Raw genomic sequence first — 27932 nt, forward strand, 5'->3', positions numbered from 1 at the left:
TGAATTTGAATTAAATTGGAATATTTGTCACAGGCATGGGCAGGGCGCACTCACTCACTCTTCTTCTTCAGCACTGGCCAGAAATGTTGCTTTGTGTAAAACAAATGGTCGTCTATACAGCAGGAGGAAATGACTTTCTAAAATGTTACTTACACATGACATGGCCAAGCTGTGGCTCATCGGGGATTTAGAAAGGAACTTGGATATATCCCGCCCCAAATTCATATGGCACGGACAGAACCAGTCGGATGTGTATCTTCAAATGAGAACGCAAGGTATGACTTTCACGTTTGTTTGAGACAGCTTGTAGTCTATCTTGTGTAGGTTTTCTTATATTATTGTGTCAGAGGCTACAGAGTCGTGTACTGTAACTGCATACCCAAAGCCGCCGATGCAGCTGTTCATGCATGTGTGAAGTCGTAAACGTTTTAATGTCTTGGCTCTGTGGTAATAAATTAATTACTCGGTGTGTCTTAATTTAGAGGATCTCCTATGCGTATCTGGTTGCATAATTGATTTCTCTCTTTGTGTCTGCTTGCAAGATTTATAGCATACTCTGTTAAAGAAACTATTCTATATCCGATGTTATTGTGCCTTATAGGTTACTGCAACAGATGGCTACATTATAATCGAGTAAGTGACCAGAATACTATTTCCAGCTCACAGGCATATACACTTTTAAACTGTTGGCCTAATATAATTAATCTATTAACACAAAACCAAGAATCATTTTCATTAGTCAGGAGCGATGATATGTATGATCATGACACCCTAATACAAGGCTAAATAGAGTGAATGTCTCTCTTTAGAGTAATCGTGCAGTTTAAAATGATTAAATCTAGAAATGTTTAGATCATTTTACGAATGTACGCATTTTACGTAAAATTTCTATCATTTTGTATTGACAAGGCGACAGGCCAACATGACCCAACGCCATAGACTCAAGGGACACCAAATGTGAAAACTCCTAGGCATATTTGCGCATATCATATTTAGATGCTATTGTCTTAACACGTTCAGTTAGTCAATCACAGCCTAAGTCAAATGGCCACAATTTAAGAATTAACGCGTTAACTCGTCTTCTTTATTGCTCTGTTAACATCAATGTGAGTTTGCAACAAAATCTTGGAGCATAAAGGAAACTTAACAACTGCAATGGTAATGTAGACACTAAGAACACTGATCGGTTTTTCCATTAAATAATACAAAATCTTCTTCTTACCTTTTCTCTTGTAACCCTGCACTACCTATAGGCTACCCTAATTGAATTGGACATGCCTATGTGTTAAAGTAAAACATATTGTGTAATTATTGTGGTCCCATCTATTAAAAACACCTGAACAGATCAGCTATCCTCCACAATATTTTGATCATTTAAAATCCAATGTTTCCCTTATGATTTCAAATTTTTATTTTTTACTTATATTTTATTTTAATAAAGAAATTATTTTATTATTATTATTAATACTAAATCGATATCTATATTATGGTTAAATTAATAGCAATATGACAATTTCAACAATTGATGAAAAAAAGTTGTTAATACATTAGCTACTGCGGATAAGTCTTTAGAGTTAGGCTACTTTTCCTGTGAGCTCCTCCTCTCTGTAAAATGGCGCCTGGCTGAAAACATTGCTTTCCCAGCCCCCACCTCTGTCCTATTCCCTGGAGAAGCTATAAATCTGTTGTTGTTTATGAAAATTTACTACTTTGCCATACAACTTTATGAGCTGCCGCTAGCTCCTATTGGCTGCCACGTTGGTCACGTGTCTGAGGCCACATGAACGTTAACTTTGTATGTGAATGTATCCCTACCCAAAATAGAGCAGCATACTTCTTCTGACCTTGCTTTGTCTAGCATTCTTTTACCTCTGCTTTTACACACAATTTCGTCGTTGTTATTTTCTTGTCTTTCAATTTTGAGGTAATATTCTACATTCGCTGCCATCGAAGTGAGCATTGACTGACGGAAAAGAGAAAACTGCTCATCCTGTTTGGCACACTGTGGCATGATAGAGAAGCTGTCCGAAGATCTGTGAAGTATTTTTCATCAGCTTTTGATTCTTGCCTTCGTCGACCAACAGACACTCTGAACGGTAAGGACGTGGGTTGTTTTTGTACTATCGCACTGATTTTGATGTAATGTGTCTAATATTGCACATTTTGTAGAAATTTTTTTAATTAGGTTTGTTGTTGATGTTGTTCTGGTGATTCTGTTTTTGTTTGCTGCTGTTGCTGTTGTTGTTTGTTATCCACAAGAGAATGTCTACTGCTGTTCTTTAAAAACTGTTGGGTATGTAATTTGACTGCAGTAGCCAAACGTTGCAAAAATGGTCATGTCTTGATAAAAACTTGATAAGAATAGAAGGCTGCTTATTATTATTTTCATATTTGGAATAAGTTTACATAAGCTATTTGTATTCGAATAAGAGCCTACTATTCAGTATGCTATTTTGTTTAATTAATCATGCGTTGTTAAGGCAAGAGCTGTGGTTTCAGGTTTCGAGTAGTAATAATTGTCATAACTTAATAGTAGCCTAGGCTAATTAATCAGATTGTATAGATCATGTTCTTAAAAAAAGTCCAAGTAGGCTATAAATTAAACGGAAGGCTAATACAAATAGCCTAATAAATTAGAAATACCGTAATTAAAAGCTTATTATCATTAGGTCTTTTGAAAATCGTAGTACGAGTGCTAAAGTGCATAATGATATAGGCCTACATGCCGTCACCTGTAGGACAACCGCAAAATTACACCTCAATTTAAATCGGGTTATAGCCTTCGTACAATATCCGATAGGGTAGACTATAATGGTACTTTTAAATCATTCAGATTTTTAATTTATTCATTTTAGTTGTTTATTTTTTATTTCAGCACGTTATTCAATGCAAGCAAAGCGTAAAAATCTCCCCAAACGAGTTGAAGAGCTAGCATCTGTCCTAATCGGAAATGGAACCTATAAGATGTTTAATTTATCCCATATAATCTATTATTACAAACGAATACAATTCATAAGAGATGTGCATAATTCTATAACTTTTCAATTGTGAACGAATGACTTGGTAAATAATGGTAGGCTACATCAAAACCACCACTAGATGGTGATCTACTTTACTGGCTGCACTAGCAAGTGGTTTAAGTTAACTTGTTCAAGCTATGTTACAATGTAACATACTGAAATGTGAAGTGAAACGGCAAGGAATCTATCTAGATCTTTGCCGATGATACAGCTCAAAAACATGACTTTTCATAGCATTACATTTATACAGAGAATGGTCTTGTGTCAGGTTGCCTGAAACATCTGGATCTATCATATTCGAATAGCCAGAATGTGCAGGCTCTTGTGTTTACCACAATGTCACAATTTGCATGGTGAATTTCGGAAGAACAAGTATAGCCTAAAATAAACATACAACGTAAATAGGCCTAAGTAGGCCTATATTATTATTATTATTATTATTATTACTTAGGCTATTATTATTATTATTATTATTATTATTATATTTTTTTCTGTTTGAGTTTTATAACGTTTTCGCGCCCCATTTCACAGTTAATCTTTATCACCACATTTCCATAATTATTGAAGCTAAATTAATCAAGTTCAGCCAAAGACAAAACATAATGTTTTCTGTAACGAATCGCGACCTCAAGGTCATTGGAACTATCTTCGTGCGTAATTATACGACGAGCACCGTAAAACCAGCAAGTAGATTGCTCGATATTTACGGGAACTGTCGGATCTTAAGATGCTGAACTAGAGCCGAAAGTTAAGAGAATATATCAGGACTCCAACTATTTATTTGTCATCTTGTCAAAGGAGGCCTAAATAAGGTTTTAAGTTATGCAGAACCAGCAGCTGCGGAGAAGAAAAGTTGTTTTTAGGGGGAATTTTAACGATACATATATAGCAGATATAGTGCTGTGTATCGTTAATTACGAGGTTATGTTACAAAAAGCATAAAAGGGACAGTTACTTTGTCACCGCTTTGCTCTTTTCATCATCATAAGATCCTGCTTATGTTATTCCTGCATGTTGGTACTGGCAGCTTGTCAAGGAAACCGGTAGAACACATTCATTCATTTATGAAAGTTCTCTTTTTCCCTATTTTTCCCTCTTATAATCAAAGAAATGTAATTTCGTAAATGTGCTTATTCCCTATATTGTATATAGTTAGCTTAGACACATTTTCCCTCTGAAGCCATTGGTCAGTATTTGAAACATCGGTGGTCAGTTTTATTTGTCCCCATTGGGAAAGTAAGTTTGCAGCATAATCACACAGACTTCAAAGAATCACAGTTGGCATATACAAACAACAATAAGTAAATGTAAGTGAATTTAATTTAACCAGACCAGATGGCCATCAATTAACAGTATTAAAAGAAGAATTAAACATTTTAATTCAGCAGTGGTTTTTGTTCTATACAAACTGTATATTCTATCCCCCTGCACTTACCCTACCCCTAAACCCCATTACAGAAAGCTCTGCTATTTTAGATTTTTTTTTTAAATATCATTCTGTATGATTTATAAGCTTGTTTCCTCAGGAACCAAAAAAAGGTCCCCTGCACAAGGTCAAAAATGATTGTATTGCCATCTTTGAGCATGACGTATAGGGATTACCAGGACCAGACACACACACACACACACAGCTCAACATATTTAACAATTTCCATATATGTTCTTGTTTTATAATATTAGCTACTACATTAATTAGCGATGATCATGCAACATATGTTAAAATGAGATAGGCTAATATAAGAGCGTGTGGCGTACCTGGTACCGAATTACGTAAACTCTTTATTTGATAAACCACTGTTTATTTTCCTTATATTCCTTATTATTTTAAGCGGGTAGGCTATGCTATAGACCCAACAATGGTATCCTTTGGTATTATATTTTTATATCCTTGTCGGTTCTTTATTTCAAACCTTTAGATGCATTTGTCTTTGGATCTACTGAATCCATTAGACATTCTGGTGCGTGTTTTGTGTGCAGGTCACGGTGCATTGTTTCACCAGATACAATTTTTCTACCGCAGAGTCGTTACCCTCTGAATGACCCCATCGCGTGCTCGCTTCCAGTCTGATGGTTTATGTAGTACCGCTTTTAACCAGAGGGTGGCGCGCGGCTCCAATCTTTAGCGGGGCAAACAACAGCTAGTTCGTCGAAACTCTTGTTGCGCGCTCCCGTATCCAAACAATTCCACCCTGATTTCCTGCTTACGCGTGAGTTTACCGCTGGAGGTCACGGAATAGGATTTACGACTGGTCAACAAAAACACGTGACTCTAAGCCGTACCCCATATTTGGGAGCCTACGTAAGGGAGCATTAAGTCTGTGTCTCACTCATTTCCATAATTCATCATAAATTGTGCAAGGGTGTAATAGAAGCTCAAAACCACCAAGAGATACAAATCAAACACAGACGGCAGCATTGTTCTCTCCATCAAGGTAGTTGTAGTAACTAAAAATAATTATAAGGTAATTGTCAACCAATGAGCTCTTATTTTGTGAACTCATTTTGCGGTCGCTATCCAAATGGCGCGGACTATCCCTTACATAACTATGGAGACCACAGCTCTAGTGGCCAATGCAGAGATTCTACGGGCATGCATTCGGGCAGGTATGCTTACGGCTACAATGGAATGGATCTCAGCACCGGGCGCTCTACCACCGGACACTTTCTCTCATCTGGTGAGCAAACTCAAAGCTACACAGACAGTCCAACTGCGACGCCTGTCCGGTACAATCAACCGGTTACCGCGAGCAGCGCCGAGACTTCCTCTGACCCTCTCCCCTGCTCATCCTTAGCCAACTCTCCTGTCAGCGAGCAGTCACACCGCGCCCTGAAAACCTCACTAGCGAGCACCGCTGGCTCTGCGACCAACAGCGTCGGGACGGTTCTCAGTCGCGAGGACGTCTCTAAAGCGTCCATGGAGGAAGAAAAGCCGCCGGGAAGTGCGCAGACAGCTTCACAGAATGTATCCGAGGCGCCGCAGATTTATCCATGGATGCGAAAACTTCATCTAAGTCATGGTAAATGGAAAACAAAGTTCTGTTTTTTATGTTTGTTGGAGTAAGACGGAGTAAGGTGTGAATGAACCCCTGTCAAATTACACAAATTCAGTTGGGGACGTCTAATGCAAATACAGTAGTTTACTTTGGTTTTGGACAGTTATATCGAAATTTGTCACCTCCAGCATGCTGTCATGTTGTTTGCTGACTCCATGTCTCGGAACATAATATAAAATATATTTTATTTTATTAAAATGAAAGAACCCAATTGTAGCTATTATCAATTGCCCTGTCTATTATCCAGTAATGAATTGGCTGTGCTATAAAATTCATTATATAAATCTGATTTCATTTGAGATTATTTAAGGAAATAAGACGAATTAAATGTTATGCTTTCTGTCATTGAGAGCGTGCCATGCACGCATACTTTGAAGATGAGGCATGTCCTTTCAACCATGTTTTGTGTTGTGATTACATGATATGTATTATTTTAGGCTGCATTAAATTATAAAAGTGAAAATGTCACACTTTTGTGTATAACAGACAATTTGACCGGACCGGAGGGGAAAAGGCCCAGGACAGCCTACACACGCTACCAGACACTTGAGCTTGAGAAGGAGTTCCACTTCAACCGGTACCTGACACGTCGCCGACGAATTGAGATTGCACACACACTCTGTCTCTCAGAGAGACAAATCAAAATATGGTTTCAAAACCGCAGAATGAAATGGAAAAAGGACAACAAATTGAAGAGTATGAATATGGTGGCAGCAGGAAGCGGATACCGGCCCTGAAAATGTGTATATTGTAAATGTGCATATAACGAATAAATTAAATCTGTTAGTGTTTCAATACGTGTGTGTACGCGCACCCGCGCGCACACGTATAAGTGTATGTTTTACAAGGGGATGAAGGTTTTTCCCATTTCACAAAAGAACTTTCCACTGGTCGTGAGAGAGTGTTGCGCCCTGTTCTGCGGCCTTTGTCGGAATAACAATAATAGTAGTAATTAAAACAAGTCCCCTCTGTGTTTTCATGTAATGTTGCTAATGTGGATGACCTTTGCATTGTCTTAGAAAAGCCACATAAAGGTGTCGATTAATATAACACGTTTTGACGAAAAATGTTTGGTGCATTTGGTAAGCCAACCTGTAAAAGTTTTTGACTCTTGCTAAATGAAGCATAACTTAAATGCGTTTTGTTGTTGTTGTTTTTTATGTTTCCTGTTTGTACATATAAATTGATGTATTTAATGTATTTATTTTAATTCGATATTAAATATCGATTGTATTTAATTCATTGTAAAGTTGAAGTAGAAGACTGTTTCTTTTTCGTGTTACTGTCATTTTTGTGTATTGATAAAATCGTTACGTTCAGTCATGTCCGTATATTTGTCGTGTCCTCATTTTTATACTTGAATATGTTTGTGTGTTTTACTGAACTGTTCAACTAGAATTATTTAATTCACCTTCTTGTGAAATTTGAATGATAACTGGAAGTGCAGAAAACAATGTGGCCAACGATAAATGCAATGTTCATAATAATAAAGTTTTTACCTAAAATGTTAGATCTAAATTTGTTGTCAGGTTTGTCCCATAAGGATTGTGTGTGTATAAAAGAGGCAGGCGTATCTATAAAAGTCAAATGCACCACGTAATTGTTCGATTATTGATGTAAGGGTGAGTATTAGTCATAAATTGCAAAAATACCAGCTTTTCCTCTTTCAAACCCTAAATAAAATATGTAGCAAGAAATTTTTCAATTTCTAGTTTGTTTACAATTTGTTTATTTCTGTAAAAGTTTGAGTGGTTCAACAGGTATGGGACGCACTAATCACTACTTTACTCACCCAATGTGGAAAGGGTACTTATGTTCCCCTTGCCAACTTCTCAACATGAGTGTGCGTCCACGCCCAGTGTTTCGCACTCTTCTCTTCTCTGGAAATCTGAAAAGGGTTTTAGCGGCAAACTTTAGACCCTTTGCCATTCTGGATCCGTGACATTGGCGGGTAAGATAAATAATGAGGTTTTCTCCACGAATTAGATCGTAAAACGGCAGATAGGCTCACTGGCCATAAAACAGTCACGTGGTGGCAATTAAAGTCAGTTTTATGGTTTTGGGGAGTCGACACTATATCGCATATAAAGTTTAATCGCACTGACGTGGAGCTTCGTTCTCTTTCTCTGCAGACCTTAGAGGTGTTCATTGACTGCTTACCACAACTTCTATTGACACACCAGATTGCTATGGACTGGAAACACGTCGACCGGATTCACTCGGGTGGACGAGAGACAGATCCTGGTAAGTTCAAGTTGGTTTGTTTCGGTTTTTAGTTTCTGTTAAGAGATATAATTTACTTTAGGCCCTCAGTGAAAAAAATGAGCAGAACATGAATGCACTCAGTTTCAACTGTGTTAATGAGGGTTTGTACTGTGAAGACCTGCTTATCCGGCAGATGAGTGGTAGGGGGCATTGCTCTCTGACTGTATAATTGCTTCATTCCTACTGCATAAAATTACGAATTGTAAAGAAGTTTTTGGTTACTTTTTTGGTCAGTTTTTCTAGTATCAGCCACACCCTTCAAAACTTTTTGGTAGTAGATGTTGATGCACAAATTTACCGCCTGCCAGACCTGCCTACAAGTTTTGCAACAGAGGATAGGGAGTTGTTCTATCTATCTATCTATCTATCTATCTATCTATCTATCTATCTATCTATCTATCTATCTATCTATCTATCTATCTATCTATCCTTAATGGCAAAAATATAGGCTATTTTGCCTACTTTGTTAGCAAGATAATTTTATACTCTCAATTTGGATAATTTGTTAATATTTCTGGATATTTTAACCAACTGACAATCTTGTGATTATTTTTTTATTATTATTATTCAACCAAATCTTATAGCACTACTACTGCTCAGGAAAACTGTATGTCATGATCAGCAATGCTGTTTTATTTATCTTAACGGCACATAAAACGCAATAGGCTATTGTCGAAAAATAAAAACGTTAATGCAGATGAGATGAGAAAATGCGCATATAACTTCCACATACTTAAAGCGATGTGTGAGAATGAGTGGGAGATAGACAGAATTCGATAGACAATGAAGGAGAGAGACGTGCTGAAGAAAAATGTCTTCGCTCCTGGTTCACCGTGAGGTCAGCGGCGGCAGGAAGATGAATGTGCGCACGCCGTAAACCACCAGCAGAGCTCGCTTTTGGCCAAGTTCAGTGTCACCCGTATTGGCGCCCCTTTTCCCTATAAGGATAAAAATGAGAGAAAGAGAAAGAATAATAACTCCTGCACACACCTTTAATTGCAAGGACTCTCAGTAGAATATACATGGTTCACAAATCTTGATGCAGCATGGATATCAGCAGAACGACATTGATGGCTACAGCAGGCCAAGCTGTCTGCAGATATAAAGCTTGTTTGATACCACATTAATAGATTTGGCCTAATATTAATGGTCATGATAAATTGAAGATATAAAAGATGCACTGGGAAAACAATAGCATAGATTGAAAGAGAGGGAGGAAGAGAGAAAGGGCGAAAGAAAGTTGATGAGCTCGAAGGCTTGTTTGTGTCCATCTGTTTATTTGTGCTTGTTTGTCTGAGAGAGAGAGAGTGCGATTGTAAAGGTAGGGGGAGGGCCGGGGTCAAAAGTTTACGTCAGAACAAGTAGCTGTCATCTGTTCTTGTAGAGCGCAGTGCCACTTTTATAATGGCACAAAAGATGGAATAGCTGTGAATCCCGTGAGTTCTGGTCTAACCTCGCGATGAACTCTGCAAGCTGGGTGACCCTGGGTTAGCATCCCCAAGAGACTACCTCCTCCGCCTATGCCAGAGATTGAGCATTCAGGTTTTATTAAGGGGTTTGATTGGTGAATTTCCTTTGAATAAATCGCATTTGATGACCAAAAGTTCTGCTAGACATTTGCATTTAGGATTGATCATATTTCCGCAAGGAGCATTTCTTTGTTCTGAAGCGTTGATTTCTCTTTGTCTGGATTCTTGAAAACCAAACATTTGTTTAGTTTAATTGAATAAAAGAAAAACAGTACAAGGAAAATAATCTGTCTAGCATTATTTACCGGTTAATTAGGGATGAACGAGGCCGAGACTGTATTTAGATTTGTAATAAAATGACTTGGAATTGTCTTACAAATAATTTTAGGCTATTTAGTAGGCTACTTATCCCCATCTCCTTTTGGATATGCGAAGAAGCATCGACGCCATATATATAGGCTATGTTTTAATTCTCTATATTTCTGTTATAGCGAATACAAGCCTCATATCTGAAGCCTAGAATTTGGATATCTTTATTGGATCTCTTTGGGGTCATTTAATAGGCCTATTAATTGCTTTCTTTTTTTAAAGAATGTATAGGCCTAGGCTGTATTTTGTGCAATATATGACATTTCCGAAAAAAAAATACAAAAAGTAGGCTATAATTTTGTAATAGCCTACAGAAAATGTAAACAACAAATGGCATTAATGATAGTGATAATGATAATGACGAATAATAAAGCTGTATCACACACATTTGTATCGGCAAAATTTGTTTAATGAAATTATTATATATTTCGTATATTTCGAATAATTTTGTCCAAGGCTATATTCATTTAGACAGCTTAATTTACGGGTCTTACCTCAGGTTTATGGTTTACAGAAGACCCGATGACACTTGCTATAGGCGGAAATTCCCTTTTTAGTTGTGACACGGAGAATACTGCGGAGATCTCTGTAAATATAAGATTGAAATGCTTTGAATTGAAATACTGAAATGCTCGCGATTTAAATTATTTAGATTTTTCATTGTATTTTGGTTTCAGCCAACTTTATGTTGGAGTTCTGTCCTCAAATCGGAAATTTCAATACCATAGTATTTTGTAAATCAGTTTTTAACGGGTTTAAACTGAAGGTGATAAATCAGTTGGGCGAAATGTAGGCTATATTACCTTTTACATTTTTCGTGTTTCATTCACTGTTGATTTGTTTAATGTTTAAACTTCTTTATAGTCAATTTATTGGCAACTTATAATTCTATGTAATATAGACGCCGTTTCTGAAATTGACTTTCAATACTCTGAGAGATAGATATTCATTGGAGTAAAAAATGTGACAACTAACCACGATCTCTCTTATTTCTATTTTATTCATATATCAATAAATAACAATTGTAGTTGTGAGATTTAAATATCCATAATCAGGATTTTCTTTCTTCTGATCCTCTGATAAATTGTTTGTTTTACCTGATTTAAATATGTAAATACTGCAGCGTGTTGGTTTTGTTTTGAGTTCTCCAGTTTTTTACACAAAGGAGTGAAGTATATAATGAATAACAGACGACATGGTATCTAAAGCTTCTTTTCTTCTTCTTCTTTTTTTGTTAAAACCTTGTGGGTAAAAGTCTTTAGACGTTAGCAATATTAATTTATCAAGAGGTTAAATCAAATACAACTACTTTATAATAACATTTATAATAATAATAGTAACAATTATTATTATTATTATTATTAAATATGTTGTTATAATGAAGTTGAAAATTAAGTTAATGATAAATGTTACATTTTATATATATATATATATAAAAGGACCCTGTTCTAAATGAAGTCCAAGGCCGGGGTAGATGCAAGGTCACTGCGTCTAACAAATATGAAAATGTCACCTTTTCACGGGGCACGCCTTGTTGTTTAACAAAGACTGTCAGTGAACAAGATTAATAAGGGACGAAATGGACGCTGAGTCACGGAGAGGTCAAACCGAAGTTATCTCTGTGTAGCTAAAGAAAGGTAGCCAGAGCGGTTCTGATACTGTGGGTCCTAATAACGTGAATCTTGCGTGGATGCTTGAACAGGAGTTTTCCGTTCGGGGTGGCTGGTGAATCACTACATGGAAGTATTAAGGATAAAGAAGCGTTACATTGGAACTACCTGTCGCAAGAGGGATGTTTCTTTATATTCGTTTATCTGGGCAGTCTTATCAGCTTCAAGGTCAGGAATATTATTTTGCTCACGAACTTAAACAAGGTAGGCCTTCTCATATTTTAGTGTTCACATAAACATTGAAATTCAACAAGTCCAATAGGTAAAGTTATGGAATAGAATTGTTGTTGTGCATTTCACAGGAAAGGGGAAATATACAAAAATCAGTGATAGTTTTAACACTTCTTAACATTAAGATGCGTTCCAGAGAGATATTTCAAGACCATAAACGTGACATTGCAGCCATTATTATAACGATTTTGAAATATTTTCATTACCATTCAAGCAATATTCATACAAAATAACTCCATCAAGACTGCTATGTATTGCTGTTAATAAAAAGCCTGCTGCAATAAATACAACTGATACAACTAAGCAGTGGCTACCTTCAAACATATAAGCTATTGTGCAGAACATGAAAGTTCTTTATAAGTTGTCCAGTTTAACTGGACAGTTAGTTCATATATATATATATATATATATATATATATATATATATATATATATATATATATATATATATATATATACACATATATATACATACATACATGTGTGTGTGTGTGTGTGTGTGTGTGTGTGTGTGTGTGACCAACATATTTCATTTTGGGACTTCTGTGAAAGAATGCCATATTTATTTATTTAGACTAGGCCTACATTTATGTATTTTTGCTTTTAATGAAGACATATGTAAGGTTGTTCATATACTAATTCGGTACTAATAATCATTTCAAAATCAAAATATGCAAATTTGTGACACTGAAAGGCTCGTGTATGCATTCGTTTTTATTGACTGCACATGCTTAGGCTGCTTTGAGCAGATCGTCTAGATGATGATATTTCGTAATAATTGACGATGCCAATGGTAGAACCTCTACAACTAAGTCCGTTTATTGTGTCTGTAAAAACTGTTACAAAAGACGTGTGAAATTATTGGTTGATGCTGTTGCTGGCTTGAAAATAGTCTTTGTCCTATTCATTAACAGGGGTGCGTTTCCCGAAAGCATCGTTGGCCAACTATGGTCGCAAGTTCATCGCAATGTCCATTGAACTCTATTGGTAACGACGGAACTTGCGACCATAGTTGGCCAACGATGCTTTCGGGAAACGCACCCCAGGTGCATAGCCTACTATCACTGTGTTAGTTGCTTTGTGAAAGTGGTCATGGGCCTTCTTGAAGGTTCTTTTGAGGAACCTATAGAAATTTGAACGTCCCTGTAGGGTTGGCCTACAGAACTGCAAGTCGTGGTACACAACAAACGAGATTTATTTTTGTACATTTGTCATCAGAAAGGGCATTAACACTGGAAGGGGATGCTTTCGTGATAAATCACGTCTTCTGTTGCACTCAATCCTTTATCACTGTATATCATTTTAACATAGAGCGTATACATTCAGCCAGCTGTTTCGTTTTCTATTCAATGTATATGGTAACTATATCGAATTAATTTCTCATATTTTAATTCGATAACAAAAAGAGACGCATATACCGCTCGAACACATTTTTGCTGTGATGATGCCTGGCCTGCTATTGGTGCTTGTTTACACGATGCCCACAGGAGGCGCTGATTGGTCGCATTTCTCACGTGACCGACCAACTTTGTACATTTGACAGAGGAGTAGGTGGGTTTTGGAGAGATCAGAAAAACGACAGCACGATAAAAATTAGAATTGTTGCACTTTTCAAATTAATGATCATGAGTTCCTACTTGATCAATTCAAATTACATCGAACCTTCTTTCCCACCCTGCGAGGAATACCAGCAGAACGGATACATGCCCGTGTCCTCAGATTATTATGAGCGGCAGAAAGACGCGGGCTTCCCCCATCACGAGGAGACATCATACCCGCGATCAAACTACCAAGAGCCGAGCTATGATTACGGTAATGTGTCAACCAACGGCCTCAACGATTTCACCGACCGTCATCACGCGCAACCTCAATCCGTTCCGCAGAATCATGGACCCCGCCTCACCACAGAGAGCTGTGCTGGTTCAACTGCGAGCAAGGATTGTAGCCTCGTGTCAGAGGCTCTCCCAGGCGCACAGAAGGGTAAAGAGCCGGTGGTGTATCCCTGGATGAAAAAAGTCCATGTTAATACTGGTAAGTAATGTGCACGGGCAATAAAAGCTCTAGGAGCCCTGTGGAGGGCATTTATTTGAAGGCATTTATCGGAAGGCATGTAGGGAACAAACCCAGTTGTAATTGCTCATTTAGAGGATTTACTGCCATCGAGATCCCGGTGATAAGGAGTTCTCGCACATTTGATTTCCCTCGATGTTCCGCCCGGGCCATTTGCCTTTTGTTTCTTATGAATCAAAAGAAAGTTTATCGTTGACCATATTCACACCAAACAGGCCTTTTAATTGAGCTATTTTCCCATAGGCTTTGACTCATGTTGCAATGCTACCAAATTAGTTACATCAAACCTACTGTCGTCGGCGAACGACGCGTATCCGTTGTTTCATACTCTACTCGTTTAGTGCTCTTCGAAAAATTCAGTAAGTGTACTAATTATCCGGCATCTCACTTATACCTGAGAATGTCAATAACACCTGCTTGGTTGTGTGTTTATGTGTTTAGTGACCGCCAGCTACTCTGGAGGAGTGCCCAAGAGGTCTCGCACCGCCTACACACGACAGCAGGCTCTTGAGCTTGAGAAAGAATTCCACTTTAACCGATACCTGACTCGACGTCGACGAGTGGAGATAGCACACACTATGTGTCTTTCTGAGCGTCAGGTGAAAATCTGGTTTCAGAACCGCCGCATGAAGTGGAAGAAAGACCACAAGCTGCCCAATACAAAGATCCGCTCCTCGAGCTCTGCGCCCTCCAACCAACACGTGAAAACGGATGCCACTCAGCAGCAGCAAACGCTGCTTCCCACGCCGTGTTCCTCGAACCTATAGTGCTAGAAGCAAATCGACACAGACGGAACTGAACAAGAAAGAAGAACACATTGCAGTATTAGGATCGGAATTTCACAGGGTCACTTTTTATTCAGTGTCCGACGAGGCAACCTAACTTTGCCTTCCCAACCTCTTCCTCCACTCTAATTTGAGCTGGAAATCACATCCTTCCTGTAAAAATAGTTTTTTTTTTCTCCCTTAAAGGAACAACAGTAGAATGTACTTTAACTTGGACAATGGATCGTTATGTTTTCTGTCTTTAACCGAGGCATACCGAGTCTTGTTTGTGAAGATCAACGCTATAGTGACGCGTGTACAAACTGACATTTTAACATGAAGGCACAAGTATAGGAACAATCTTCCTGGAGTAGATATCTTATTTGTCTTAGTTACATATTTTAGAGTATTGTTAAGTGTAATTACGTCATCAAAGCTGTGAATATTCGTGTATTTGGTTATTTGTATATTGGTGAATGATGTCAAGTTGTTTTAGTAAGCCTGTATGCAATTGTAGGCTACCCGTGGAAATAATAAATATGACTTTATTGTGCATTATCCCTTTAGGTTAATCCATAGAAAGGACTAAGGTGGCCTTTGTTATTTAGCTGTTGACTGAGGCATAATACCGTTTTATTCCAAGTATTTTGATATCCATAACAAAAACAAAACTTTATATAGCCTAAAACTGAAAGGAAATTTTCGCATTGGACTAAAAGCTTGCCTCCGAAATTTTTATTACGCATATTGCGAGACCAATACTGTTTAGACCAACGTTTTATGTTTGCTGATTTGATTTTCAAGACATTATAACATTATATAAAAAGGTGCACTTCACAAATCTAATTACTTTTCCACCAAACATGTGAGTTTTTATTTATTCAAATAGACTAATATTTGGGGGTTTTGTTTATAAAATAATTAAAACGTCATACGCATAATGGTTATATTAGTGTTCCTTTACAAGCTTTAATGGTTATATTTAGATTTACCTTTACAAGCTAACTTGTAATACGATAAAACGTTACAAAATTCCGATAGCTGAGCTTGCATTGCTGTTTGTTGAATTATATGAACTAATGCAGTATTTTGCAGTAGTTTTTTTCTAAATATTCAAACTGTTAGGGTATTGTGATAAAATCCCATACATTTGTTGTTTTACAATTTGACTAATTCGTGATTTCACTTATTATATTTCAGTGATATTTTCAATATAAACAGACCTCGTTTGTGTACCCAATCTTTTTGCGTTTTATTTGTCAGGACAAAGACATTTTTAAATTCGATCCTAACTGTAGCGAAATCTCTTTTGCAGTCACTTTCTATAATCAAAATGTAGGCTATTTAAATAACAAATATCATTAACTCTTTCCCCCATAGAAGTCTATTGAAATAAATTAGAGACGGACAGTAGGCTACTTACCGGTGTAAACTACTGCTGGGGTCAAGCAAAGGACACAAATGAGCTGTCCAATCATCAAACTGAAGCACTGTGTACGACCCCTTAACCTCTGACCTCGCCATATTCAGCACCCTCACAGACCATGGTCCTTTTATTTCTCGAACGCATGGGGCAGTAGTGGAACTTGAATATGGCCTATTTGAACATTTAGGGGAGACCAAACACGTTTACTTTGTGCCTTATTTGACAAAATATTTCTTAAATGTTCAAATCTTCTAAATTTCTCGCCCTTGAACAAGCTAATCTAAGAGGTTTATTATAGAAAACACAAGAAATCTAGACTTCACCGTGAAATAGACAGATCGAAGAAACTAAAGGAATGGTCGATAATTTAAGAATACCAATTTAGGGATCTAAAGTCCACTCATAATTTTTATGTGTAACTATCACCAGAATAGCAAATATTATTACACAGAGACAACATTGGATTTTGAATTTGAACAGTATCTGGTCTTTTTACGATCTGTTTATGATATGTTGCGGTCTGTTTGTGGCTTTTGAAATCAGTAAGGATGACTTTAAGGATGATGTTTGTATAAATATTCAGATTTCGAAAGAAAATCCTTAAACTGCAGCCACCATGAGAGTCACAGTCCGTCATCATTGATTCAGATCTTGACAGACAGGAAATTTAAACTTCCATCATGACACTAGCACCTCACCTCTCAATCTACCATGCTTAAAATTTAATTGACTGGCTCACATGACCTTATTAAATAATAGATAGGCTACATCTTGGTTAGAAATAGACACAGGAGGTTCGGTAGGATTTTTCATTTTGCAGTTGACCGTCGACTTAGCCAGACCTCTCAGAACCGACCAGCTGGTCCTCTTCCGGTCAGTCTTCAAAAAGAGGTTTTGGAGTAAGTAATCTAATCTTTTTTTAAATATAGCTAATATTGTGAAGGTTATATATGAAAAACTATGCAGAACATTTTTTGAAGTACAGGTTATGCAGATGTTGTTTGTACCGATGTGAACTAACATTATACAACAATTATCATGGCGATTCCCTGAATAATTGAGATTTTTTAGGTTAAGTAGGCTATAGATGGTCTGTTTATTTGCGAACGTTAAATAGTGAATCACTGTCATTTTAGTGGTAGTGTTTTTTGACTCATATACATGGCAATTGTAAACAGTGCAGTAACGTATAACAATAATGATAATAGTAATGTGTTGTTCGTAAGCCACCAAATCATTTCACTGTGTATGTGTCAATGTCTTGTTTCTATTAAGAACTAAACACAGGATACAAAGAAACGTAAGTATATATTTTAACTTTTTTATTCCATTCACATTCAACAAACGTCATCGGAACTCATAGGCTACATCCAATAAGCAGTCAAAGATCATTGCCGTTTTCACTGGCAACATGGTCAAACTGCTTTGAGCTGTACGTCATTATTAGCTTTGATGATGACCACGGTAAATCCAAGGAAAAGAATTATCTTCGTCTGCGTGTGGTAGTAATCTTAGCTTGCTTGAAGAGCTCCAAATGTCAGCATTGAGAACAGATTTGTTCTGTCCCCTGGCGATTCTCCACGATCCATTTAGAGTGAAAATACAGCCATGCCTGTTGGCTTCTTTAAAGCCACTTTGTTAAGGGGGGAAAAAAACACTAAATTGTTGAAATATGTTTATGTTGGTATGCAGTTAATAATATAATAATAATAATAAAGTCATATAAAAATAAGTGATGTTATCAAAATTATAGGCCTTTTAAAATATGAAGAATATTCGCACCCCGCTTTGTCCTGGTTCAAAATGGTTTGTTTTAAAGCCTTCGTAGTGCAATTGGTGCTGCGGGTGAGTAGGATGGAGACTGAAATGTATTAAGACAAACAGACAGCACCAGGGACATCAGCAGGTTCGCGTTAGGTCTCGCAAAACCCAGGGTTTCTAGTTATAACAGGCAGGTTAATACACCTAAAAGCAACACAAAAGAAGTAGCCTACGACTAAAGCAGTTTTTGAAACATTGTTTACTCCTTTAAAATATCTGACTTTCATAAGTCACGCTTGGAAGCAGGGACATCAGTAACTCATCTACATCAAAATGAAGATGTATTTTGTATCGCCTTTGCACTGTTCACTCAAAAAAGGACAGCGCTGGCCTCTGTGCAAAGATTCTTATTGTATTAATATGTAGTTAAAATGATAACATAGTTCAGCGCATGTTCAAATCTGGAGAGAAAAAAGTTTGTACTCCTTCAAGTTATGGCTTTTGAGAGAACAAAGCATTGGTGCATGGGGGAGAAGCGGTCCTGCCTGACTGAGGTGATTAATTATCTACAAGGCTTCACCACGTCTGGTGGATGAGCTTTCAGTAAACACTCTGCTGCCGGAAAACAAGCACCAAATGGTGTAAAGAGTAGGCCTCTTTTCGGGACGGGTCTTCTTTCTTTTGTTTGTTGAGGTATGGACTTGATAGATCACTGCTCTGTAAAAAAAAAAAAAAAAAAAAAAAAGATGTAACTTTACAGCGACTATGACTCTTGTAGGCTAACTAAAGTTTATGATGTCCACAATAGTAACTAACATAGTAATTAATAGTAACACAATAGTATTAACACATACACTATTGCATATGCACATTTGTAATTTTTAGTACTGCAGAGTTGACAAGAGCAAACTCTATAAGGTTAGAGAGAGCAGTAGTTGGTAGGTCCGCTGTTAACACGAACTTCCACTCGCAGTCTTGTTTGACTGATACACCGTAATCACCGAGAGAGGGCCACCTTGCACACACGAGTTCTTTACAGGTTGGCTATTTAGTAGGATAACAGTGGTGTATTAGCTTTTAATATATGTAGTTAGTTGGTAGCAAGCATTTGGATGGTGCATTTTTAAGAGATAGTCAGAGGGGAAAAATAGGGGGAAATCTGATTGTAGGCTATTATTATTATTAAGAAATAAGAACTTCATTTGTTCTCTGCGAATCCATTTATTTCCTTTAGGAGTAACACTGGCACACAAGAAGACTATTAATGTTATGAGGTATGGTTTTAAGACACCCCACAAACCTCAAAAACACCAAATGTTCTCACATGCAACGGACTACAACCAATCTCATTATAACGTTTCAGCTAATCTGTGATGCGGTCCTTTGGTTAAAAAAAGGCCCAACATTAAGACTAGAATATTACATTTCGACTTATAGTCCAAGCACAGGACTTCCATCGTTTCCATCTTTGTGATCCTACTCAAAGGGGACCAACAATAGTCTCTATTAATGATTCACAGATCAAAAAAGGTTTCCTTTTTAATAGACACTGGGTCACGTGAGTGGGGCGCATAATATGGTTGCGATATTATGATGAAGGGGGTGGATGGCATGCGAACCCCGGTCTGCTGCTGTGCTGATAGCGCTAGCCTACTTTACTAAAGTGGGGTTGGGTCATTGTGGACTTGCTGGAAAGCCGGAGAGATAGAGAGAGAGAGAGAAAAAAAATTAAAAGAACGAAAGACCCTGGTACGTTTTGCGGATGATGTTATACAGCTGTCATGAACGGATATGTTTTTCCACACAGAAAAAGACAGAAAGCCCTGCGCACCATGAGGATGGATTTTATTTTGAGGTATTTCCGTTGATTGTTCATTACTATAGTGAGTTTTTGCGGCTCAAAGAGAAGGTCAGTTACCGTACAATGGCGGATAAACACAGGAGAGAGTAGGACTCAAGATCATTCAAATAAACTCAACTTCGAGCATATTAAAGAATCAACCTTTATTCATCACTTAACCGGCACCGAAACAACCATTACACTCGTAAATGTACATCTATTTGTGTTTCATACATTTACATGAATGTTACGTTGCTTTAAGCAACACTTTACAAAACTAATATTGTTTAAAAATGTAAAGAAACTTACACTGATTTTTTATTAAATAAAAATGTATTAAAGTCATATAAATCAGAATGAATCTGCTTCATTTCACAAAACCTGAGGAACAAATGTTTTTTATCAATACATAGTCTGCATGTATATAATAAAATATAAATGTAATATAAATGTAACTAAATGTTACTTCATGGACTTGCTATTTTATGTAGTTTCTAATACATTTCAAATGTTTCAAAATTTGTCTGCTGGCCAAAAAACATTTTCTCTCACACCATTATGATTTAATTTGTTTTTTGTTTTTCAGAATAAAACTATTAATTTTTATCTTAACATTTTGTTTTTAAATGTCTGAATTATTAATGATAATATATTTGTATTGCACGTGGACTCAAATCGGCAACACTTGTGCGTGGCTGTAAAGCTCTCTAGGTTGTGAGGGTGTGTAAACTGGGTTTTCCCAGAAAGAATAAATCACCAGACAGCGAATAAAACTCAACAGAGCAGTGGCGGCCGGATTGTTGCGGAGCTCGCATGGGAAACGAGGATATAATATAAGGAGTATCATCCAGAAGCACGCTGCCTCGCGAGGTCACGACGCTCGAGTCTTGATTTATGGGCTGGGGGACTAAGGGCGGCCGCTGCTTGAGAGCTAATGACTATTCGATCTAAATTCTCTCGGAAGGAAACACAATGGAGGAGAACTCGATGCATTTGCCCGAGTATTTTATTCCTTATGATATTCCTAATGATGATGCATTCTTATTTTCCCACCTGCATCAATATTTATCTTTAACTGTAAAAATACATTCATTAATTTGATGTATTTGTGCTGTTAATCCTAGGGGTTTCCACTTATTTTTATCATATGCATTTGATATATTAGTAGTGTAATTAATTATATTAGCAAGGCAAGAATCAATTTTAAAATTGATATTCATCACTAATGTTTTTTAGCTTTCGGTTGTTTTTCATGTACAAACCTTGAGGATACGTTACCAAGATCGTTTTCGGTAGTAGCCTAATACTTTTTATTAATATCTGTTTATTATGTACGCTATTTGTGTCAGATATAAGTTGAAGTTAAAGTAGTAACCATTCGTAATGAGTTCAAATGGATTTAGAGTAGAAATAGTGCAACCCAGCTGAAATCAAAAAGAAAAGAAAAAAGTATTTATTGTCTAAATTATTTTGAATTAGGCTACATACTCATTTTAAAAAAATAAAATAAAAAAAAATACATAAATGAGTGACAAACACAAGCGAGTTTTTTTATTTATTTAGAGAGTATCACAGTGCGCCCACTGAATTGTTCAGCTAAGTGTCATTGACATAACAACTATTTACATTTCTCCTGGTTCTTGTTGATGAGAAAACACAAAACAAAGGTATTGTTATGAGAAAAGACAAAAAATGACAATACTTTTATTTTTTTGTCGTAGATCTCCAAATAAATGAATGTGTCCCATCACTAAGCCTGCAAGAGACTGTGTTTTGCTTAAGGTGAGCTCTCAATTGCATTTCACAACCACCATGTCTTGCTTTATTATTTAGTATCATTCCATTTATTTAAAGGCTTACACATGCACGCATGCACACACCTAGGCTACATGTAAAATGAAGATACAATTTATTTCTTGCCACGTTTCTATGGTCCAATTGTCATAATGAAGGAGTGTGCTGCAATGCTCTTAAGCTAACGTGAGAAAATGGTTTTAAAAGACATACGGATTAATACATGTTTTGCTGTAAGACACATCTAATATAAGAAGTTAAATTGCAGTGATTTAAAATATTTTTTATTTGAAATGTTTGACAAAAATGAGCGAATCTATTTCTCATCAGTTTTCGCGCCATTAATGAAACCCCTTAGTCATCGTTTTAATGAAAGAAAAACGGAAACAATGGTGCAAATGTTCAAAATGCTGAAATTGTAGGAAAACCGCATACACAACGATTTTTTAAATCCCACTCACCAACCCACGCCGCCCGCTCTTTTCTCTTTAGTTTTGGCAATCTGTAACCCAGTGGGCCGCGCAAGAACAGGAATCTGCCTCTGTGTTTACTGCCGTGCTGCGTAAGGACATAAATCTTCGCGTCTGACCGAGAAAATACACAAGCTGATGTTGGTAATTCATTCGTATGCAGAAGAGTTTGATCCATAACCTCCCGTCCCCAGCTCGCGGCTCCCTTTTTTTCTTCCTGCTACTTTGGAGGTCCGGGAGTTTTATTACCTTTTTCTGTGTAGCAAAAAAAAGCATCCTTTGCTTTTTATTGCCGATAGTCCTTGATTCAGTCTTCATGACCAATTATTTGTTAAATGTTAAATAGTTTATTGGAAATGTTGCAGTATATTATTATTAGCCTACTACTGCTACAACTATTATTATTATTATTGTTGTTGTTTATTCTTAGCTAGCCTGCTATATTTATTATGTTTATTGAGTGGTTTACTGCCGCGATGTATAATCTCCCTAAACAATTTGTGATTACTGTAGCCTATTAGTAATTAGTAATTCAGTCTTTTTCAGTATAATAGGCCTACCTGTATTGCAGTTTTGAATTATTTAATAACTAATAGTTACGGTGTTGCTACGATTAGGTTTGACATAGTTTCAACAAATAGTCCAGTTCTGAGCTTAGTTTAAAAGATTTTATGAAGTTGTATGTATTCCATCCTGACTGTGTTCACATGGGAGTAAAGCAGCTTTCTGTGCTTGAGAAGGCGCTTCATTTGCATAATTTTTCTTGTCTACGGTGACGCTCTGTTTCGAGGGAGTTCACTGGGGTGTGCATGAGTATGTGTTAACGTGCTAGTTTGTGCACGTTAGTGGTACACGAAAGACTCACTAGAGCGCAGCCCATGGTGGCATTTAGTATAGGTCCGAGAACACAGGCGGTCATTTAGTAGTATGTAATATGTGTGTATGTGTGAAGGTGCTTAATCTTTACGACCAGGGCGCACGAGACAACTTTCGTTATCTGGCTGCTATACTGATTTACGTCAAAAAGAGAAAAAGACAGAAGGAAGGAATTTGAATCCTCGAGCGCGACGGAGTCGCATCTTTACTGCAGATACGTCCCATGACTTCTGCAAGTGCAGCTCTGGCTTTGTTGTCTTCCCGATTTAGCTTTACCCTGGACCGCTGTTTGATCGATTTCTGCCGCTGAATGAGAGAAGCTCGCGCCGTGCTGCGCGCTGCTCGTCAGAGAGGAAGGTAAGCGGGACAGAGGCAGAGTTCTCGCATGGCTGTTAAATGGCGAGTTTGTGATTTATGACCGCGCGACTGAAATCTCGGTTCAGGAAGAGTTCATTCTCGCACATACACACACTCACTCACAGTCAAGCCAGATTCCTCCCGTGCAGCAGCTGGGTCTCCTGCTTTGTGGCTTTAGTGGCTTTTCTTTTAGCTTTCCTGTGATAGTGCCAGAGAGTGAATTATTGGAAGTCAAACATGGATGGCTAATATAGGAAATAAGGAGGCCTGTTGGTTTGGTTTTATGTAATTATGTGGTATCATGTAGGCTATGGCATTTGGGCCTGATACCAGTACAGTTACATCGTTGGTTGTAAAAAAACAAACAAAACAAAAAACGCTTGTTTCTATTTTTTTATTATTATTGAGCCGAAATTTATTGGTAGGCTATATTATTATTATTATTATTGTTGTTGTTGTTGTTATTATCGTTGCTGGTATTATTTGTTATTATTAACGATGTAATTCCTGAAATAGTCCATGATTTAGGCTACATGGTTTTTATTGTGCGCCAAGTAGGCTAGATCATGATTCTCTTGGTTTTCTTTCTTGTGATCTTATCTTCGTTTTGTTTCTTATATAAGCATGTCGAATTCTGGGATATATTTAATAGGGTATTAACCTTTCAATTATCAAACTTCGGAGTTGAACATTGTACCAGGCGAATGTAGACTAATTCGTTTCAGTGGTTATACTGCCGCGCTCTGCATTCGATCTGGGCCGTGGCGATAGCATTTTCCCGGTTTGACGACTCCTCATGCATCCACTGATGCCAGTAAACTATCCATTATTTTTGGTCGGCGAGGAAGAGTTCAGTGTGGTTATGGAAACGCGCGTCTGCCCGGTTTTTCAGGTTTCCTGCAACAACTTTCAAACCCAAACAATACACGCAGGGGCTTGAATTTATGTAGACTAAAACGTTCTGGAACACCTTAAGATCTTAAGAACAGATTAACTTGATTAATGAACTTTGTTTAGAATAGAAAACAAAAATGTAGAGTCAACATTAAAATTAATAATAATAATAATAAGTTTTATTTATATAGCGCCTTTCCAGAGCTCAAGGACGCTTTACAATAAACAAACAACAATAAAGGCAGTTGACAAAGACAGCAGACAGGACAACAGTAGGCAGTTGAGTACAGTAAGTGAAAAATTAAAAGGCTATCTAAGACAAACTCAGCACAAGCACGCAAAAAGTAATTTCTTTGTATAAATAACACGACAAACACAATGCGTGCTATACGCAGTAGGCCTACTAGGAGATCGTGTTGGAATAAAGGTCGCATTAAATTCACGGCAATGGTTGTTGCTTATTTATCGCCCTATACTTTATTTCGGTTCACACTACTCATTTACGTTAACGCAATACTCTATTTTACAGGAAATATTAGTTGTGCTAATTTGTTTATTTATTTTAACCTATTAATATTGACTATATCTTATTTTGATTGGACAGTGTGATTAAGTTAAATATTTCAAGCAGTTATCATGCTCTCAGTTCTCTTCACTTATTTTGGCTATTGTTGCAGCTGGCCATAAGGTAAGTGGTGACTGCTCTCCCAGTCTCGCCACAGTGTCAACTAAGCTTTGAAAAGTAAGATGGATAGGCTTTATTTCACCCGCTCAACGTATCTTCTCTCACCGTAGGTTCACCCGTAGAGCCCATTGGCGAAGAGGTGTCACGTGACTACGTTGAACCAATGTTCTTCTACGAAGGTGTCAGGACCTTGTCAGAAAGTGAAATAAACATTGGGAAACGGCGAGATGCAAAAAGCGACCTACTGCGACGGCTCGGCAATTTACAGTGGCTTCCCCTATCAAAGCGCAAACGGTTTAGGTTATGATGCCAATCAGCAGCAATATCTCCAGGCCCTTCATGTGGAAAGTGAGTACCATCGACCGGCCTGCTCCCTGCAGTCCCCTGGTGGCTCTGCAGCTCTGCACAAACCCAATGAAATCTCCGAGGGCTGCCAACGGAGTAACGGGACACAAGCCCCAGTACCAGACATCCCCGATAACAACCAGCCCCCTACTGCCCCTTCCGGGCCATCATCCCCCAGTGCCCTGAACCAAATTCCAAGCAATGATACCACCACCGAGAATCCTGGGCACTCACCTCCAACGCCAGCTACAAGGAAACACATTTTTCCGTGGATGAAGGAGTCCCGTCAGAACACAAAGCAGAAATCCTGTAGTACCATTTCAGGTGATTACATGTATAGCCTAGCTATAAAATGTTATAAAATAAGATAACGAGCCATATTACGCATCTAATCTTAGTTGAGTACTAGCAGCTTTCTGTTTTTTTATTTTTATAACATGATGCCAACTAACATAAATGTCACATGTAAACACGCATCTGTATGCTACATGGAATTTAGCATTTTCTACTTTTAATTGGCTCCAAGTGACAATTCAGAGCTTAGCATTATTTCAAAGGCTTCTGAGCAGTCAGACTTACAGATGACACATCCAACACACACTTATGTCTACCGGCTTCACTTTCATTCGGTAGGCAACCATTTTATTTGATAATTACTTTACTATGAATTGCAAACACAACGTGCTGAAAAGTTCAGTCATAGCACATTTATGGGGAAAAACAAGTTGCCAGGTTACCGCACTACCGCTCTGCCCCAATTACGGAGCAGTCTATCCCACTTTTCTATACTTATTTGTATAGAATATACCTGCTGCGAATAAGCAATTAATTATGTTTTCAATACAGTAATCATGTGCTTGTTTCACCAATGATAGCCTGGTAGTATTACTCTATAATCTTTAAATTGATGAATGATTTACAGTGAGCTCAATTTAGTGGGGCATACACAATAACGTTTTTCGTTTTACTTTATTCCTCAACAGTAGACAGCTGTGCTGGAGACAAGAGTCCCCCAGGTTCTGCCGCCTCCAAGCGCGCTCGTACTGCATACACGTCTGCTCAGCTCGTAGAGCTGGAGAAGGAGTTCCATTTCAACCGTTACCTCTGCCGCCCGCGACGAGTGGAAATGGCAAATCTGCTCAACCTTACGGAAAGGCAGATTAAAATATGGTTCCAGAATCGCAGGATGAAGTACAAAAAGGACCAGAAGGGGCTTGGAATGATGCCCTCTCCTGGAGCACAGTCCCCTCACAGTCCCGTTGCTCTGTCATCTGGTGGCGGAGGAGGGGGTGGGACTGCATATTTAAGTTCAATGCATTCTCTGGTTAACAGCGTGCCCTACGACTCACCCTCTCCAGCATCGTATAGCAAACCCCAGCCTAATGCGTATAGCCTGCCTACGTCATATCCTCCTCCTCTGAATAACTGCCCGCCTCCTCAGAAACGGTATCCGGGGACTGGCACAGCCACGCCTGAATACGACACACATCATCTTCAAGGCAACAACAATTACGGAACGCAAGTGCAGGGTAGCCCGGTTTATGTCAGTGGCGGTGGAGGCTACTCGGATTCTTTGGTAGGTATGGGGGCCTCGGTATTTGGCCTGACACATCTACCCCATCCACCTCAAGGCAATATAGACTACAATGGCGCTATCACCATGGGAAACAGCCATCAGCAAGGAGGGTGCGAACCAAACCCATGCACATTCACAGACCTTACACCGCACTATTCTCAGGGAAGAATTCAGGAAGCGCCCAAACTGACGCATCTATAGTGTTGATTGATACAATGTATTTCTCTCCCCGTCCACGGCACACATTTGCGTCCCCGTTCTGCGTTTTCTGCCAACTATTTTGTTCATAGGTTTCCTGACGTAGCCTCAGTTGAAACGATCTTGTTTTATGTTCAACTTTACATATATAGAAAATAAGTTCCTAAAACCGTAAGCTAAATGTCATGGCATATGTAGGGCTATTTGAATTGTTTTAAGTTAATCTGAAACAGGGTATAAGGACAGTTTTATGTTGTTTTTAAATTGATTTTTATTTTAAAGTTTTTAAATTGTCCCTATAGTCCACGATTTCTTTTCTGTTTTGCATTTTGCACTTGAGGAAGGATGCATATGTACATGTTTTTTTCCCCCAACAGTTTTGTTATACAGCGTGAGCTCGTGTCTGTCAGTCCTTCAAATGTATTTATTTGTTTCCATGGACAGTTGTGTTATGTAGCCCAAACCCTTCAGATATACAGAAATGGGTAAAAGGAAAAATGCATCCGGGGATTTTCACAGTCATGACAGCGCTTAAACATATTGTCAAGTGCTAACAGGCAAGACTGTTTATCAAAGGTCAGTAGGCTATATATTAATCAATGTTTGCGAATGTTAATCATGTCTTGCTCAAACAGTCGAAAAAGACATCAGATACTTTTTATTTGTTCGAATATTTTTGATGTCACACATTCCATGCTGCTCCACTTCTGAAAAAATAAAAGAAACTAACTGACGAGCTTATGTATTTGCCTTCGTAGAAAAGGGGTTACACAAAAGCATCAAAAACAGACATTTAGCA

At 37.9% G+C, this 27932-nt stretch overlaps 3 protein-coding genes across 10 annotated transcripts; all 3 read left to right on the forward strand.

Moving 5' to 3' along the window:
• The first annotated feature begins 4914 nt into the window (after nt 1-4914).
• On the forward strand, nt 4915-7401 carry hoxa5a (homeobox A5a). The gene is made up of 2 exons (XM_084422843.1): nt 4915-6037; nt 6560-7401. Exons 1-2 carry the CDS (start codon nt 5497-5499, stop codon nt 6808-6810), a joined length of 792 nt encoding a protein of 263 aa, XP_084278969.1. The 5' UTR covers nt 4915-5496; the 3' UTR covers nt 6811-7401.
• Nucleotides 7402-8204: 803 nt separating this feature from the next.
• hoxa3a (homeobox A3a) lies at nt 8205-27869 on the forward strand. 8 transcript variants are annotated; one of them, XM_084422518.1, is made up of 4 exons: nt 8206-8317; nt 21660-21720; nt 25125-25683; nt 26343-27869. In XM_084422518.1, exons 3-4 carry the CDS (start codon nt 25242-25244, stop codon nt 27134-27136), a joined length of 1236 nt encoding a protein of 411 aa, XP_084278644.1. In that variant the 5' UTR covers nt 8206-8317; nt 21660-21720; nt 25125-25241; the 3' UTR covers nt 27137-27869. The 8 variants fall into 8 exon arrangements, with proteins under 8 accessions (XP_084278648.1, XP_084278644.1, XP_084278649.1 ...); XM_084422517.1 differs by lacking the exon at nt 8206-8317 and adding an exon at nt 16930-19953; XM_084422520.1 differs by lacking the exon at nt 8206-8317 and adding an exon at nt 16930-19847.
• On the forward strand, nt 13166-15466 carry hoxa4a (homeobox A4a). Its single transcript, XM_084422526.1, has 2 exons — nt 13166-14108; nt 14589-15466. Exons 1-2 carry the CDS (start codon nt 13697-13699, stop codon nt 14912-14914), a joined length of 738 nt encoding a protein of 245 aa, XP_084278652.1. The 5' UTR covers nt 13166-13696; the 3' UTR covers nt 14915-15466.
• Nucleotides 27870-27932: the final 63 nt, after the last annotated feature.

This window comes from Rutilus rutilus (assembly GCF_951802725.1).
Source record: "Rutilus rutilus genome assembly, chromosome: 11".
Taxonomy (NCBI): domain Eukaryota; kingdom Metazoa; phylum Chordata; class Actinopteri; order Cypriniformes; family Leuciscidae; genus Rutilus; species Rutilus rutilus.